Source organism: Danio rerio, chromosome 10, assembly GCF_052040795.2.
Source record: "Danio rerio strain M-AB ecotype USA chromosome 10, GRCz13ab, whole genome shotgun sequence".
In the NCBI taxonomy this organism is placed as follows: domain Eukaryota; kingdom Metazoa; phylum Chordata; class Actinopteri; order Cypriniformes; family Danionidae; genus Danio; species Danio rerio.
In genome coordinates this window covers 20,618,835-20,633,749 of record NC_141030.1, presented here as the reverse complement: position 1 = coordinate 20,633,749, position 14,915 = coordinate 20,618,835, and the positions used below count along the sequence as shown (strand labels likewise).

Here is a 14,915-nt window from a genome sequence, read left to right as displayed (position 1 = left end):
TTTCAAACATTATCTTTAAAAATATCAAACATTGTACACAATATTGCCCAATTTAAATACATCTGTCAGCATTCACAAGTATCTGTAAATTCTGGATCTAAAGTGTAAATTGCACTACATACTTTACATTGACAGGTCTTGATAATCTCCAATTGAGGAAATATCATGCGATTAATCTGTCTGTTCTATCACTAAAATATACATCCAAACAATGATATGCCAAGGTTTCATCTCACCTGTGCAGAGAAGCCACAGAAGAAGGCGTACCAGAAGTGGACAAAGGTGAAGGTAAAGTTCTTGTAGAAGAAGTAGCGCAGAAACGTGCACATGCGCAGATATGACCAGCGGCCGTGAACCAACAGGAGACGTTGGAGGTAACGAAACTGTGCGAAGGAGAAGTCACTGGACAGAACCGCCTGCATGCCCTCCTGCCCGCTAATGCCAACACCAATGTGGGCAGCTGTAGGTCAGAAGTTGAAAAATTACCCTAAAATCAGACAGCCTGGCAAATTAATTTAGGGTTTCCATTTCACAAATCACCAACTATTATCAGGGTTTTACTGTAGTAAACCTAACAGGAACAATTGGGAGAAATGTGAGATATTTACATTTAATAAAACAAACAGTTCTTGATTTTTAATGCTTTGAATAAATGATCATTCGGGGTTGTTGTAAAGTACTCTGCAAACATACAAGTGTGACCATCAACAATTTTATTTGTTTAGGGTTCGTCTGTTTTTTTGCTATGCACATTCAATAACCATTTAAAAAAATTATATTGTGCCTAAAAACCCACCTAGCTATTATTAAAGGGTTAGTTCACCCCAAAATGAAAATTATCCCATGATTTACTCATCCTCAAGGCATCCTATATATTTTCTATTTCTTGAGAGTGAACCACATGCACTGTTTAACAAGCACTGACAAGACAAACAAAACACTGTGCTGTCCAGCAGATGGCACTAATGCACCAAAAATGCACTTTAAAAGAAGAAGAAGAAAATGGAGGATACCAACAGAAGTTACACAAATCAGTTGACTAAGCTTTACTTTAAAAATTTTATATTTTTATAAATTACTTATATTTTTATATTACTTTAATATATCATTTAATTACAAAAACACATGGATTCACAAAAAAAAAACTCTATTCAAGCATGTGGAGCCGCATGGGACACTTTTTATAGATGAATTATTAGACTTCTTTTGGGCTGCTGCTAAGAATCAGCTTACCATTGCCATTCCAGACCTGGAAAAGCCCAAGGTAATATTTAAATGAACTTTATTTGAATTTAACTGAAATATGAATATGTACCTAAAATTACTTAAGAGTGAGTAAATCATGGGAATATTTTTGGGTGAACCAACGCATTAGTATATTAAATGAGTAATAAAGTTTACTTAATAGTTGTTCATGTACTAAAAATATTAGGTTTTGGTTTTTCATAAAAAGGTCATAAAAAGCAGAGTTAGACTACCTTTTTTTCACTTTGATAATGAAATTGTACAAATGTACAAAAGATGAGGCAGTTTTACTGATGTCATGGTTTTTGTTGATGAAAATACATTTATTTCTGGATCCCGACTCTCTCCAATTACACTCAAGTCAAATTACTGTTAAATTTGCATTTCTAAAAGAAGAAAAACCTTGTAATGTTATAAATAGTTTATGTTAAGCACTATACTGTACATTAACTGCTGGTGCCACCATCTGTAGAACTTAAGGTGCATTTCACTGCATGGTACAGAGCAGTTTGGCTCCCCTTTGGAGGCTTTTCCACAGCATTCTGTACCTAGTACCTGGTACTTTTTTTCTGTACCTTGTACATGGTACTTTAGTGGCACCGGTGCCAGTGCTCTTAGGAGCCCTGTGATCCTGATTGTTTCTTAAAAGTGCATGTAATCCAGATCATTGTTCGTCTTTCACACTCATATATTGTGAGAAACACTCACTTTTGATCATGCTGACATCATTGGCTCCATCTCCAATAGCGAGAGTCACAGCTTTCTTATGTTTCTTGACTAGTTCCACCACTTGAGCTTTCTGGAGTGGAGTGACCCTGCAGCAGATGACCGTTTGGCACATACATGCTGTCCGCAACAGCTCCACCTGCATATCCTTCTGCAGAGCGAACGCCTGGGCACAAAAAACGACATGTTCTTCAAATCAGCTATGGCTTGTTACTGAAGAACTTGAACAAGACAAGGATTGGATCTTAATTTCAGTTAATAAATCTAGGTAAGAAGTTTGTCATACCAGGCTGTGGCCGTTAATCACCAGTCCATATTCCCCATCAACTTTCTCATCTTCCACCACCTGAGATTTTTTACCTAGAAATCTGCTCTTCTCCATGGGCGGCTCATCCCCTGATTCTGGGGACATCTTTTTTCTGGCATTCCTGGACAAATGAGTGCAGTCATAGACTTACGACATACCAAGATATATAGATACCAAGGTATAGATGTATAGATACCAAGAAGTATAGCAGAATAGGGTCCACTATCTTAAATAAAGTCCCGTGAAGTGCTTTCAAATATGAATTTTTATTTAATGATTGACATAATCATCTCAGCTGAAACACAAAAGAGTGTGGGACAGTGTAGCTCCTCTCCATTTTTAAAAACAGCCAATAGTTTTTAAATTATTAACTACAGTGATGAAACAATATTTTGTTCCATCACTGCTCTGCCACCAGTGGTGCAAAGTAACAAATCACAAATGCTCAAATGACTGTCTCAGGAATGGTAATTTACTAAGTAGTTTTATAAATGCATACTTTTACCTTCTCTTTGAGTTCAATTTTAGTGCTGTATCTGCACTTTTACTCCACTATTTTCCCTCAACCTGCAGTCACTACTTTATTATTTCTTGTCTATGGGGATTGACTTAGTAGAAAAATCAGTCCTGCGATTCCCGTTCAGTCAAATCTCACATAGAAAGTAAATCGCATCATACTGAACATACATACTGAATTTTTGGGAAAGTAATGGTACTTTCACTTAAGTATGATTTTTCAGTACACTTTCCACCACTCTCTGCCAGTGACAGTGGTTGAGCTCAAGTGCTTAAAATGAAAAGCAAATGAGAAGCTTCTTGAAGGAGGTGAGACAGATACTTGAGAGTATTTCATTAGTTATGATTAGGGCCAGACAGAATCTGCGGACATTTTTTGCTATTTCTGCGAATAAAAAAAAAATAAAAATTTATGCGGAATGATTTTAGAAGTTTCATAACTAAAAACTTAATATGTGAAATTAAAAAATATTCTTTTTTTACTTTTATTTAATGTTTATAATTCAAATCCAATTACGTTAGAAACCGTTGATCCGTTTAGGCGGAAGTGTTTATATCAGTTTTACATCTTCTAAACGTGAATTTTGTTACTGTTTTGGAGCACACTAGCTTATAAATATCTTAAAAACTGACAATGCTGATACAGATACATCTAAATTGTTTGTACATGCTTTTTCTATCTGAGGAACATCGCAAATCAGAAATATTGTTTTGAAGAAAGAGATGAAGATGCTTGTCCATGCCTTTATCTCTTCATGGTTGGATTATTGTAATGTTCTGTTTACTTGTCTAAACAAATCTACTATATATCGATGGCAATTTGTGCAGAATGCAGCGACGCAGTTTTAAACTAACGCCAGTAGGAGGTTACACATTACTCCTGTGCTTAAGGCACTTCACTGGCTTCCTATTAGTTTTAAATTAAATTTCAGAATTCTGGTAATTTACATATAGAGCTCTGTATGGTCAAGCACATCTTTATATTCAAGATCTTTTACGTAGTTCCTCATGTATTCGGTCTCTGAGGTCTTTTGGCAAAGACCTTTTAGCCATTCCCAGAACTCATCTTAAGACTAAAGGTGACTGTGTCTTCTGTGTTCTGGCCCCAAGGCTCTGGAAATCTCTCCCTATAGCACTGAGAAATCTGGGATCAGTTGAACTTTTTAAAAAGCATTTAAAGAAACATATTTTTGGTCAATCTTCTAATTAACAGTATTAGTGTTTCTATACTTGGATTTTTAACTTGCTTTAATATGCTTTCTTTTATTGATATGTGTTCTTTTACCTGTTTTCTGTTTTTGTCTTATTGTAAAACACTTTGTGACTTAACGTTTGTGAAAGGTGCTATAACAATAAACCTTTACTTGCTTTACCTTTACTTAGAAAACATTTGAATTTTAATTTTATAGGACCAATAGAACTGAGTACCTTTGCTCTGCTGGCAAAGGAAACTTCTTTGCAAAAACACATTTTAAGTATGGTTACGTAAAGTACAAGAATATTTTTAAACATACATTAAGTAGTACATATACTAAAATTAGTGCACTAGTATTTTTTTCAAAACTGCTTGGATCTAAACTGGCCCACTATATAAAATTATATTTTAAGTATACTTCAAGTGTCAATTGTGAAATTGTTTAGTACTCACATAGATTTACTAATAGTTTACTAGTTGAATACTTGCAGTTTGAAGTATACTCTCAGTTAATGGTATACTGGAATAATACCTGCAGGTTTACTATAAGGTAAATTAACATCATACTTTTTCTTGCTTTTAGTGTTTTAATGGTGAATTGTAATTTGAAACTCGATATAATACACCATTTTTTACATTTTGGGATATTCCCATTTAAGCAAATATCTTGGATATTTGGAGTTATCACAAATTGGACCACAGAGTACATAGACATTTCCTAAGGAGTACAGATCTTGTAAATGCAAATGTGATCCATTTGAAATTATTTAAGAGACAGAAAGAACCTTACACAAGCTCCTCTCGCACTTCCTCTGCTGTGTTGGCAGCCACTATGAAGATTTCTGTCATTTCCTCTCGTAGCATATTACAAGAATACCCAATGTTCTCAGCCGTCTCTGTGACAAATTAAAATGGTATACATGACGAAGACCAGGACCAAACCAGCTATGAGAAGCTACTGTTAGTGAATGAGTGAACCCACCTTGCTTGTCTCCAGTCAACACCCAAATCTTGATGTCAGCTTTGGCGAGCTGCTCAATAGTCTGTGGCACTCCATCTTGAAGTTTATCTTCAACAGCTGATGCACCAATAAGCTGAAAGCACACATAAAACATAAAAACAAATACTCAAGACGAGAAGGGATCCAAACACCTAGTAGTACTTTGGCATGTGTGGTGTTGACTTTACTATCAAATCCTTCTCGATTTCTTCATAAATAGCATCTAGCTTTTCCTCACGGTCTTCCAGTGCGATGCTGGCCTCATGGTGGCGCTGTCTCCATTCCGCAAACTTGTCTTCATCCAAGTCTTTATAGGCCAGAGCCAAAGTCCTCAGACCCTCTCCAGCATATTCCTGGGATTGAGAGAGGCAAACGTGTGTAATTGACAGAAAAACTCATGCAGTCCCACAGAAATTCAAGTGTAACTCACGTTGAGGTGTTCAGTGGTGACCTCCATGACTTTGGAACATGATGGATGCAGCCTCTCGTAGATAATTGTGTCAGCTCCTTTACAGTACAGCATCAGCTTGCCCTCTGGATTACGAACTAAAGCAGCACACATACACCAATAAATGTACAGTTGAAGTTAGAATTATTATTAGTCCACCTGTATATTTTATCCCCAATTTCTGCTTAACGGAGAAAAGATTTTTTCAACTCATTTATAAACATAATAGTTGTAATAACTAATTTATAATAACTTATTTTATTTATGCCAGGATGACAGTACATAATATTTTACTAGATACTAGTAAATACTAGTATTCAGCTTAAAGTGACATTTAAAGGCTTAACATGGACAACTAAGCAAGTTAGGGTAACTACTGTAGGCATGATATTGTAAAACGATGGTTTGTTCTGCAGACAATATGAAAAAAAATATTTCTTAAAGTTCTTTTTTTTTAAAAATTAAAAACTGCTTTTATTCTAGCCAAAATAAAACAAATAAGACTTTCTCCAGAGGAAAGAATATTTAAGGACATACTGTGATAAATTCCTTGCTCTAAACATAATAAGGAAAATATCTGAAAAAGAAAAAAACTCACAGGAGGGTGAATAATTTTTACCTTAACTCTATATAAACAACCACTTCAAGACACATATTGTACTTCAGATTTTTGTACTGCTTTTTTGCTGTGATGGACAAAGCACACAAATCAAGTAGTTGAGTAAAAGTACAGATACCTTAATAGGGTTGGGCAATTAATCTAAATTGACATTCAGAACCTATAATCGATCAAATTTTTCCAGGTCAATTTTTTAAATGACTTTCCCCACTGCGTGTGGAGTCACGTCGAACGCACCGGTGTAGACTGGCGCAGCCTGCGCATACCCATGTACCTCTCAAAAAATTTAACTTTAATAAATAATCATAGATAACACATATAGTGTGTGTTTCCTTCAATTATTTTAAAATGAAGTAATGTAGCCTTCATTAAAAATATCTCACTAGTAACATAAGAATATTTACTGTAGGCTACAAGACTTGTTAAATAAATAAATAAAATAATCGTTCATTAATTGAATTCAAGTTAAAATGTTTATTAAATCGAGATTTTGGGCCAATTAGCCCAGCCCTGTACCTTGATGAAACATTACTCAAGTAAAAAGTACTCAATTCCAAAACTTTACTTGAGTCAAAGTTGTTGAGTTATTATGTACTTATTTGAAATAAAAAGTATAAAAAGGGAATGTTTATTTTTGCAAAAAAGCAAATACTATAATATTTTAACCTTACAGTACTATAGTAAATTGATTTGTTTTGGTAATTATACTGAAACATTGCTATAGTAATACATCAACTATTTTAATATAAACAATTTAGCCAATACTCTACTATTGAAGTGTGCTCCAGTATTTTTAAAGTTTATTAGTTCACTATTTAGTTACTGCTAAAATGACTAAAAACACTTAAAAATGTTAATAAACTGTTAGTTTACCGAAAATAAAAATTCTACAATCCTTTCCTCTCCATTCCACTTGTTTCCAACCTGTTTGAGAGTTTTTGAAAGAATGTTTTGATGAAAAAAAGAAGATATTTGGAAGAATCTTGGAAACCAGTAACCATTGTCTTCCATACTATCTGTTTTTCCTACTCTGGGCGCCTGTGGTTACCAGTTTCCAACATTTTTCATTATATCTTAATTTGTATTAAAAAAAAAAATTAAAAGGTTTGGAACCAATTCATGGTGAGTAAACTAAAAGTAGGTTTTCATTTTTGGATGAACTATCCTTTCCTAGATAGCAAAATTCATGTGGCTCAAATCCGGCCCACACCAGACACTTACATCCGGCCCACATACCACATGGAATGATGGCACTTGGGCGGTCCACTCCTGTTTGCTATATCTGGGCCACAATTAAGCCATAGCAATATCACATATAAGCCAGAACTCAATGAAATAACCAGAGCTGACCCTATTCTGGGCCACAGTTTACTTTTATTCTGGCCCAGATCCGGAACAAGATTAGACTTGCTGGGTGTGGCAAAGTACAAAAATCCCAGCATGCATTGCAGTATAAATACATTGTATAGCTGTTTGATGCTCCAGTTTTCATTATTTGCTGTTGATTCTGCTGTTTATGTTGACGTTGTTGATTGTCACTTTTAGTATCCTTTTTTTGATGTTTGTGAGTTTTGTTCATTGTGTTAATTGTCACCGTTGTTAAGGTTCATATGCTGATTATTGATGTCTCTGTGAGCAGAAGTTGAACCATAGATTTTCTTTTAGCTTATAAACCCTCATAATTATGTGGCATGCAAGCATGAAATACATTACTTCTGATAATGCATTAAACATTGGTTAACATCAGTAAACTATATTATTTAATCAAGGGTTGTGCCTCACTTAATTTTATTTATTTATTTTACTTGGCTTGTTTGCTGTAATGAACAAACCTTTCACGCTAAGTTCTTGAAAGGTACAGCATCCCAAAAGAAAATGTATATTAAGAGGTTCAGGGCTATGAGCCCAACTAAAGCAAACACTTTTCTTAATGATGGTGACTTTAGTCAATGTGGTCCACATATGTTTTAAGATAACTGCCATATCTTCTCTAGGCCACTTTAGGTTCACAGCCACATTAGCCAGAGCTAACTGTGCCAAATATTTGCCAAACGTGGCCCACATATGTTAGAAGATAACTGGGCCATATTTGCCATATCTTCTCTGGGCCACTATAGGCTCAAATCCACATTAGCCATAGCTTACTGTGCCAAATATTTGCCAAAAGTGGCCCACATATGTTTTAAGATAACTGGGCCACATTTTCCATCTTCTCTGGGCCACTATAGGCTAACGGCTGCATTAGCCAGAATTTACTGGGCCGAATATTTGCCAAAAGTGACACACACATGTCTTAAGATAACTGGGTCAATTTTGCACCTACATGTGTAAGCCACTTTAGGTTTAGAAAAAGATTACCCTTAAATGACTATGCCACATTTTTGCCAACTGTAGCCCACATTTGTCCTCCATCAGTTGGACCAAATTGACCATTTTCGACATGGGTCACATTAAGCTCACATTCAGATAACATTGCCCTAAATGGCCCATGTATGAATTTGAATATTTGAGCCCCCTTTGCCATTGTACAGGTGGGCCACTTCACATCATTTTGTCTGGACCGTAGGAATACCACCAGTGCCGCATAACTGCCTAAAGTGGTCCACATTCGTATGCAGTCTAGGTTAAGTGCTGTAATAAACACAACGGTCCCCCACTGTTTTTATCAGTATGCGGACCGCTCACAGACTTACCGATAACAGACATCCTCTTGCGGACGTTGTTGAAGTCCAGCACTGCAAGCAGCTCATAGGTGGTCTCTATACCCATTTCCACCACTGAGATGGTTTCTGGGGTACGAGCACGAAACACAAAGCCAAAATTTCTCGCTGCAGTGACCAAAGCCCCCTCATCTGGAGACTGGGCCTGATAAAACAGCTCTCCTGTGGAGAAAGCCAGAGATGCTGTAAAATATGCATGAACTTATACAATAAGTATACAATATGCATGAATATCCGATAAGTTTTCAACAGCTACATTTAAAGTAATCTATTATTATTAACAATATGTGAGTGGAAATTATCTTCAAGCTCGGTTTACTCATGCTTAGTTGAGCTTTCTCATGATTGTAAGGCAACACATAATCTTTGTTTTAACAAAAAAAAAAAGCAAGTTATTTTTTAACATGCTAGACAAACCTTGAATGTGTGTGATGTTTTTAAAACATATTAACATTTGAGTAGACACTGCCACCTAACGGTCTAACCTGACACTTGCAATGACATGTTGTTTCTAATCTCTAATAAATGAACAAATACTATCAGTACATAGCATTCAGTACCTGGTTAATAGCATAACTGATATGCACATTACAAATAAAACATGTTGCTATTATTATTATCATCATCATCATCATTATCATCATCACTGTGTATATACAATGTCGATTTTGGATTAAAACATTTTATTAAACTTTGTGCAAGTATAACAATTATTTTAATTTTTATTATATTCTATAATTGATGTATACACTTTTTACCCTTTTTAAAGATTGCATTTACAGAAACATTTTGGGATTGGTAAATTTTAAATGAATGCTTTTAAAAATTCATAGTGTTTTAAAACATATTACACAAAAATATTAAAGAATTAGTCCATCCCAAAAATGAAAATGTACTCACTATTTATTCTTTTTCAACTGATTCTAAACTTTGAGTTTATTTTTTTTCTCTGTTGAACAAAAAATATGATTTTTTGAAGAATGTTCAAAACTGGTAGCCATTGATTTCCATAAAAGGAAACATATGCAAATGATATACAAAATACCAATTTTGGTGTTGAACAGAATACAGAAACCCCAAAATATTAGGGGCAGGCAGAGGTGTGTAAATGATGGCAGAATCTTTATTTTGGGAGATCAGTCCATTTAAGAAGTACAACTATTGAAATAAAAACGAATCCTAATGCACAATACCCATACTTTTAAATGCCAATGTGCGTGAACAATATAATTAGGAAAAAATATTCCATAAAAAATCTAAACTGCTTTGCTTGATTCATTGTATTCTGATTATGAACATACTCTGAATAGTTAAAAGTGCTGTGGCACAAGATGGCACTGACCCTGTGTTTTCTCCTCAGGCATGACCGTGTGGCACAGCGCCAGCAGACGGAAGAAGGCATGGACCTCTGGAGAACCCAACTTCACTGCTTCCACCAGCTTATGGTCATGGAAAAAAAACTTTGGGTCAGCAAGTAAATTCCAGGAGAAATCCACCTTTTCTGTCTTCTGTAAATGAGAATGGAAATGGAAAGAATGAGTAAAAAAGTAAAGAGATTCAGTTTTTAATTCTAGAGTAACATTGACATTCAGTTCAACTTAAAAAACAAAACACATCCAGGACAAGTACGATTTTTAATTATATTTACATTTCTGCTTACAATTGACCAGGTCTGCATTTATTTGATCTAAAGTACGGTAAAAACTCTAAAATTGTAGAATATTACTGTAGTGTAAAAATAAGTTTTCTAGCTGAATGTTGTTTCAAATGTCATGTATGTCTTTGATTTAGAGCCAATACTTCAGTCTTCAGGGTCACATAATCTGCTGCTTCATATTTTTGTGGAAACTTTGATAAAAAGATTTGATTTAAATGCTGTTATGTTGAACAAGTAAAATGTATCAGTTTCCACAAAACTATTAACATTGATGATTATAAAAATCTTGATTAATGAATGAGTGCCAATAATAATGGATCATAATAAAACCTTAAATCAGCATATTATAATGATTTCTGAAGAATTATGTGACACAGAAAGCTTTGAATCACAGGAATAAACATAATTTTAAACTACATTCAATTAGAAATTTGAGAATTTAAATGATATTTCAAAATTATTGTATTTTTTTTATCAAATAAATGCAGCCTTGGTGAACAGACATGCTTATTAAAAAAAATACTAATCTTAAGCTTTTGACTGGTACTATAGACAGTATACAGTCAGTGTGTTGACCACTGACCTCAGTGACTTCAACCCTTTGTCCAGCAAAGTCCACAACCTCACCTGAGGAATGTAGAAGCAAGTGAAGTTACACCCTTTACTTGAATATGTTGAATATATGACACGTGTTTGAGCTCTTACCGTATGATTTGCCATTGATGGAGCACCTGTTGAAGGTCATGATGTTCTGGGTCAATGTTCCTGTCTTATCAGAGAAGATATATTTGATCTGACCCAGCTCCTCGTTCAGTGTGGTCGTCCTGGCCTGCGCTGGGGTGTCACTCTTCACATGGTACATTTTACGGTCCCAGTCGATGAAGTAGCTGTTGCCCAAACGAAGAATCTCCACACTATCGAAAAGGCAAAAAAGGCATTTCATACGGGGCCTAACTTTACTGTTTTTTTTGCATTGAAGTTAAAAGAAACATAATATGCCGATTTTTACAAGATGTAAAATCTCATTTCTGATGTCCCTGGAGTGTGTACGCGAAGTTTCAGCACAATTTTTAAATAACTTTTTGAAACTGCTTTTTTTATGCTGTGTTCACACCAGATGCGGCACACACAAATAAATTGCGCTATTCATTTGCACGTCCAATTCGCTTCATTCGCACGTCAAATTAACTTCACAATGAATGCGAATTTGTGTCATGGGCTTCTGTCAGCCTGGTGACTCTAGCTTCATGGCTAAATGGCTGACATGGATATTTTTGAGAGAAAGCTGTGTGTATGTGGTTTAAGAAGGCTGAAAAACAGCTTATATTTGTTCGGTGCCGTGTCAGAGTCCACTAGATTCTTTCAGAGGTGCACCCAGCTCTGTGAGCCAATCAACTCCTCCAGAAACTATATCTGGATGATGGAGGCTTTAGCGGTGCATCTGACTTAGCCGAGCCCAGTTAATGAGCTGAGTACGATGTAGGAAAGAGGATTTTTCCAACAGCAACCGGGACACCAACAACCGACACTGTGTCATAATCACACTCATACAAAAGAAAGCTCCTAATTGGTTAACGTGGCGTGAATGTCCGCTAAAGTTCTAATTTTCCAACTCGAGCGTAAAGCGTGTCAAAGAATCAAACACGCAAACTTGAGCTGCATCATTTGCACCGCCTTATTCGCGTAAATCACGCGACAGGATGACTATTCGCATCTTTGTATGGATTTAACATGTAAATCACTCACGCTTGACGCTTCATCTGCATCTAGTGTGAAGGCAGCATGAGGCTTTTACCCAAATTGTGCCATTTTGATGACTGTCGCTTTATATTCAAATGAGATTGTGCTCTTTTTCAAAAAAGGGTGGTGCTACAAACGTCTATGTGTCAGCATAGTGTCAGATTCAAAACAGGACTCACATTGTCGTTGTGAAAAACTAAAAATGTCAAAATAGGTGACTCAGAAGAAGTTTATCTATAGAGACTACAGTATTCATTTGTGCATAATAAAACTCCACATTTAAAATGCCTATATAATCCCACATTTAAAATTATCTTTGCAAGGTAGGGTGCAAATCTAATGGTTGATGGCTGTTTCGCACTCAGGGTTGTCAATGCTAATATGGGAGAGATTGTCACTAATGGGTGGGGCTTTCCACCTCTAATGACATGTAAAAAGGCAGTTTTTCAATCAAAGTGTTATTGCAGACTGTTTTTATCAAGTGGGATTATAAAAAAATGTAATAATCATTTTTTACCATTAAAGGCTGGCGACATTCAGACATTCTTTTGTTTAAACCTTATAAAAGTGATTTTTGCATAATAAGCCCCCTTTAATAATTGAAAAAGCACAAAAAGGGTGATTCAGAATTAGTTCTGACCTGACATAGAGAGAGATTGGCACGACAGTGTTAAGGATGATGACGTAAGACCAAAAGGTGAGAAACGCTGAGAGAGACGCATTTGCCCCATCAGCCCTGGGCAGAAAAACAATGAAGGAATTGCCTTCCTGATATTCCCAGATGGCGTTCCCGATAGACAGGATGGTGCACATGAAGGCCAGAAAACCAAAAATCTACCAAACAGAAGGACAGAATGTGAAATTAGTTTTATTACTCTTCAGACATTTAATGAACATACAGTACATACAGAACATACTCAAATGTACTCACAAACAACACCAGGACGTTCATGAGATGATCAATGCTGGTCCTCTTAAAGATGGATTTACCAGAGTTCTGCATAAGCTTTGTGTCTGGACCTAGGTGGACACAGGTGTTAAACTTAATTATAATCAAAGAAAATCTGAATACAAGATTTAGCTTAGTTTGGAACAATTAAGATCTTTATCATTTTTTTTTTAATTCTCTTCAGCTCACTGAGGCTGCACTTAATCAAAACAGTAATATTGTTATATATTATTACTTTACTCATTTTGATCAATATTTTTATACATAGTCTTCAATGCCACGTGATGCTTCAGCAATCACTTGAATATGTTGATTTTCTGTTAAAGAAGCATTTCATATTGTTACTGATTTTTATCGATATGAAAATATGCAATGTTTCTGTGGAAAACCTGAAGGACACAATCTATTCAACAAAATGCCTTACAGTAAAGGTATTTGTAATATTACAAATTAAAAAAAATAAGAACAGTTTGAACAGAGAATTTGAGAAACTTAAAATTTAGGGCAACCTGCTGCAAAGAAATTTTGACTTTATTAAGTTTCAGTGGTTGAAGTTGTGCCAAATAATTTTTGTAAGTTGACTGAAAAGGCCGTTTTAAGTCAAGTATACTTTATGGGATAATTTGGCACAAAAATATGTCCACCAAACTTACAATTTTAAACTGAGTTAACAATTTGTAAGTTATATTTTTTAAAGTGTATTGAAAATCATGATCATAAAGTTTATGCCTATGTCTAATCTTTTATAAATATTGGTGTCTGATACAAAGCATCTCCAGAGACTATGTCGAATAAGATGATTTTGTAGATTTGCTTTGATGTGTGACATGATTAAACTGTGTTCAGAAACTGTTATAGAATGAAAGTTTTCTGTCACACTTTATTGTACAATTCATGCTGATAACACTGACTAAGACTTTTTGCTCAAAAACATCTAATTATTATGCTTGATTGACAGTTAATAAGGTAGGCCTACTTTAATTTACTATTTAAAACCTGGAATCTGATAGAATCAAAATAGAGAAAAATCCCTTCTAAAGTAGCCCAAATTCAGTTATTAGCAATGAAGATCATCAGTCAAAAATCTAATTTATATATATTTACAATAAGAAGTTTAGAAAATGTCTTCATGGAACATAATCTGTATTTAATGTAAAAATAATTCTGCGCATAAAAGAAAAATTCATGATCTTGTGTATAAAATGTATCAGAGGCAATTCATACAAACATACTGTACTCATGCACCAACAGAAGTCGCTGAGACTTTTACTTTAGTGTGAATATTGAGTAGGGGTGAGGATGATTTCTTTTTGTGCATCATATTGTGGCTAAAATCGTCAAAATGACGTCAACAGAAGAACCGCTACTTTAAACAATGAAGCAAATGGTCAGACTTTGATTAAAGATTACCAAAAATAAAAATAAAAAACCACCACAAGATCAACTTGCAGTGATTAATTGTTCACTTATAGGATAACAATATGTGCTAGCAAAATGTTTGGTCCAAAAAGTTTTGTGGGTAGTGTCACACATGGTTTACATTTCAGCATTGTTACAGACCTCCAAACAGCACCAGGCCGAAGCACCACTCTGTGTTTCTGAGTGTACATCCTCTCAGTAGAATTCTCTCATTGTCCAGAGCAAACGTCTCTCCTCCCACCACCAGCGTCCCTGTGAACTTATCCAGACGATTGTTTGGAGGCTCACAACGCACCTCACCTGAGGAACATTCACATTTCACTTATTTAATACAGACAGCAAAAACAATTATGCCTTAATTTAAAAACTTGTTT

The 14,915-nt window shown here is 35.2% G+C and overlaps 1 protein-coding gene across 2 annotated transcripts in view; it reads right to left on the bottom strand.

The window, feature by feature from the left end:
* The window catches only part of atp8b5b (ATPase phospholipid transporting 8B5b), a 33,900-nt gene that overhangs the window by 10,778 nt on the left and 8,207 nt on the right, over positions 1-14,915 (bottom strand). For both annotated transcript variants that reach the window (XR_015500950.1, XM_087270403.1), the window contains exons 10-23: positions 14,683-14,841; positions 13,105-13,193; positions 12,814-13,007; positions 11,139-11,347; positions 11,017-11,060; positions 10,119-10,284; positions 8,750-8,938; positions 5,420-5,535; positions 5,178-5,342; positions 4,972-5,083; positions 4,780-4,885; positions 2,258-2,399; positions 1,954-2,137; positions 237-460 (exon numbers count right to left, since the gene is read on the bottom strand). Coding sequence is in view for 1 of the 2 variants with exons in the window: in XM_087270403.1 (XP_087126529.1) it covers positions 237-460; positions 1,954-2,137; positions 2,258-2,399; positions 4,780-4,885; positions 4,972-5,083; positions 5,178-5,342; positions 5,420-5,535; positions 8,750-8,938; positions 10,119-10,284; positions 11,017-11,060; positions 11,139-11,347; positions 12,814-13,007; positions 13,105-13,193; positions 14,683-14,841 (2,099 nt within the window). In the remaining variant the exon portion in view is untranslated. The remainder of the gene's footprint in view (positions 1-236; positions 461-1,953; positions 2,138-2,257; positions 2,400-4,779; positions 4,886-4,971; positions 5,084-5,177; positions 5,343-5,419; positions 5,536-8,749; positions 8,939-10,118; positions 10,285-11,016; positions 11,061-11,138; positions 11,348-12,813; positions 13,008-13,104; positions 13,194-14,682; positions 14,842-14,915) is intronic.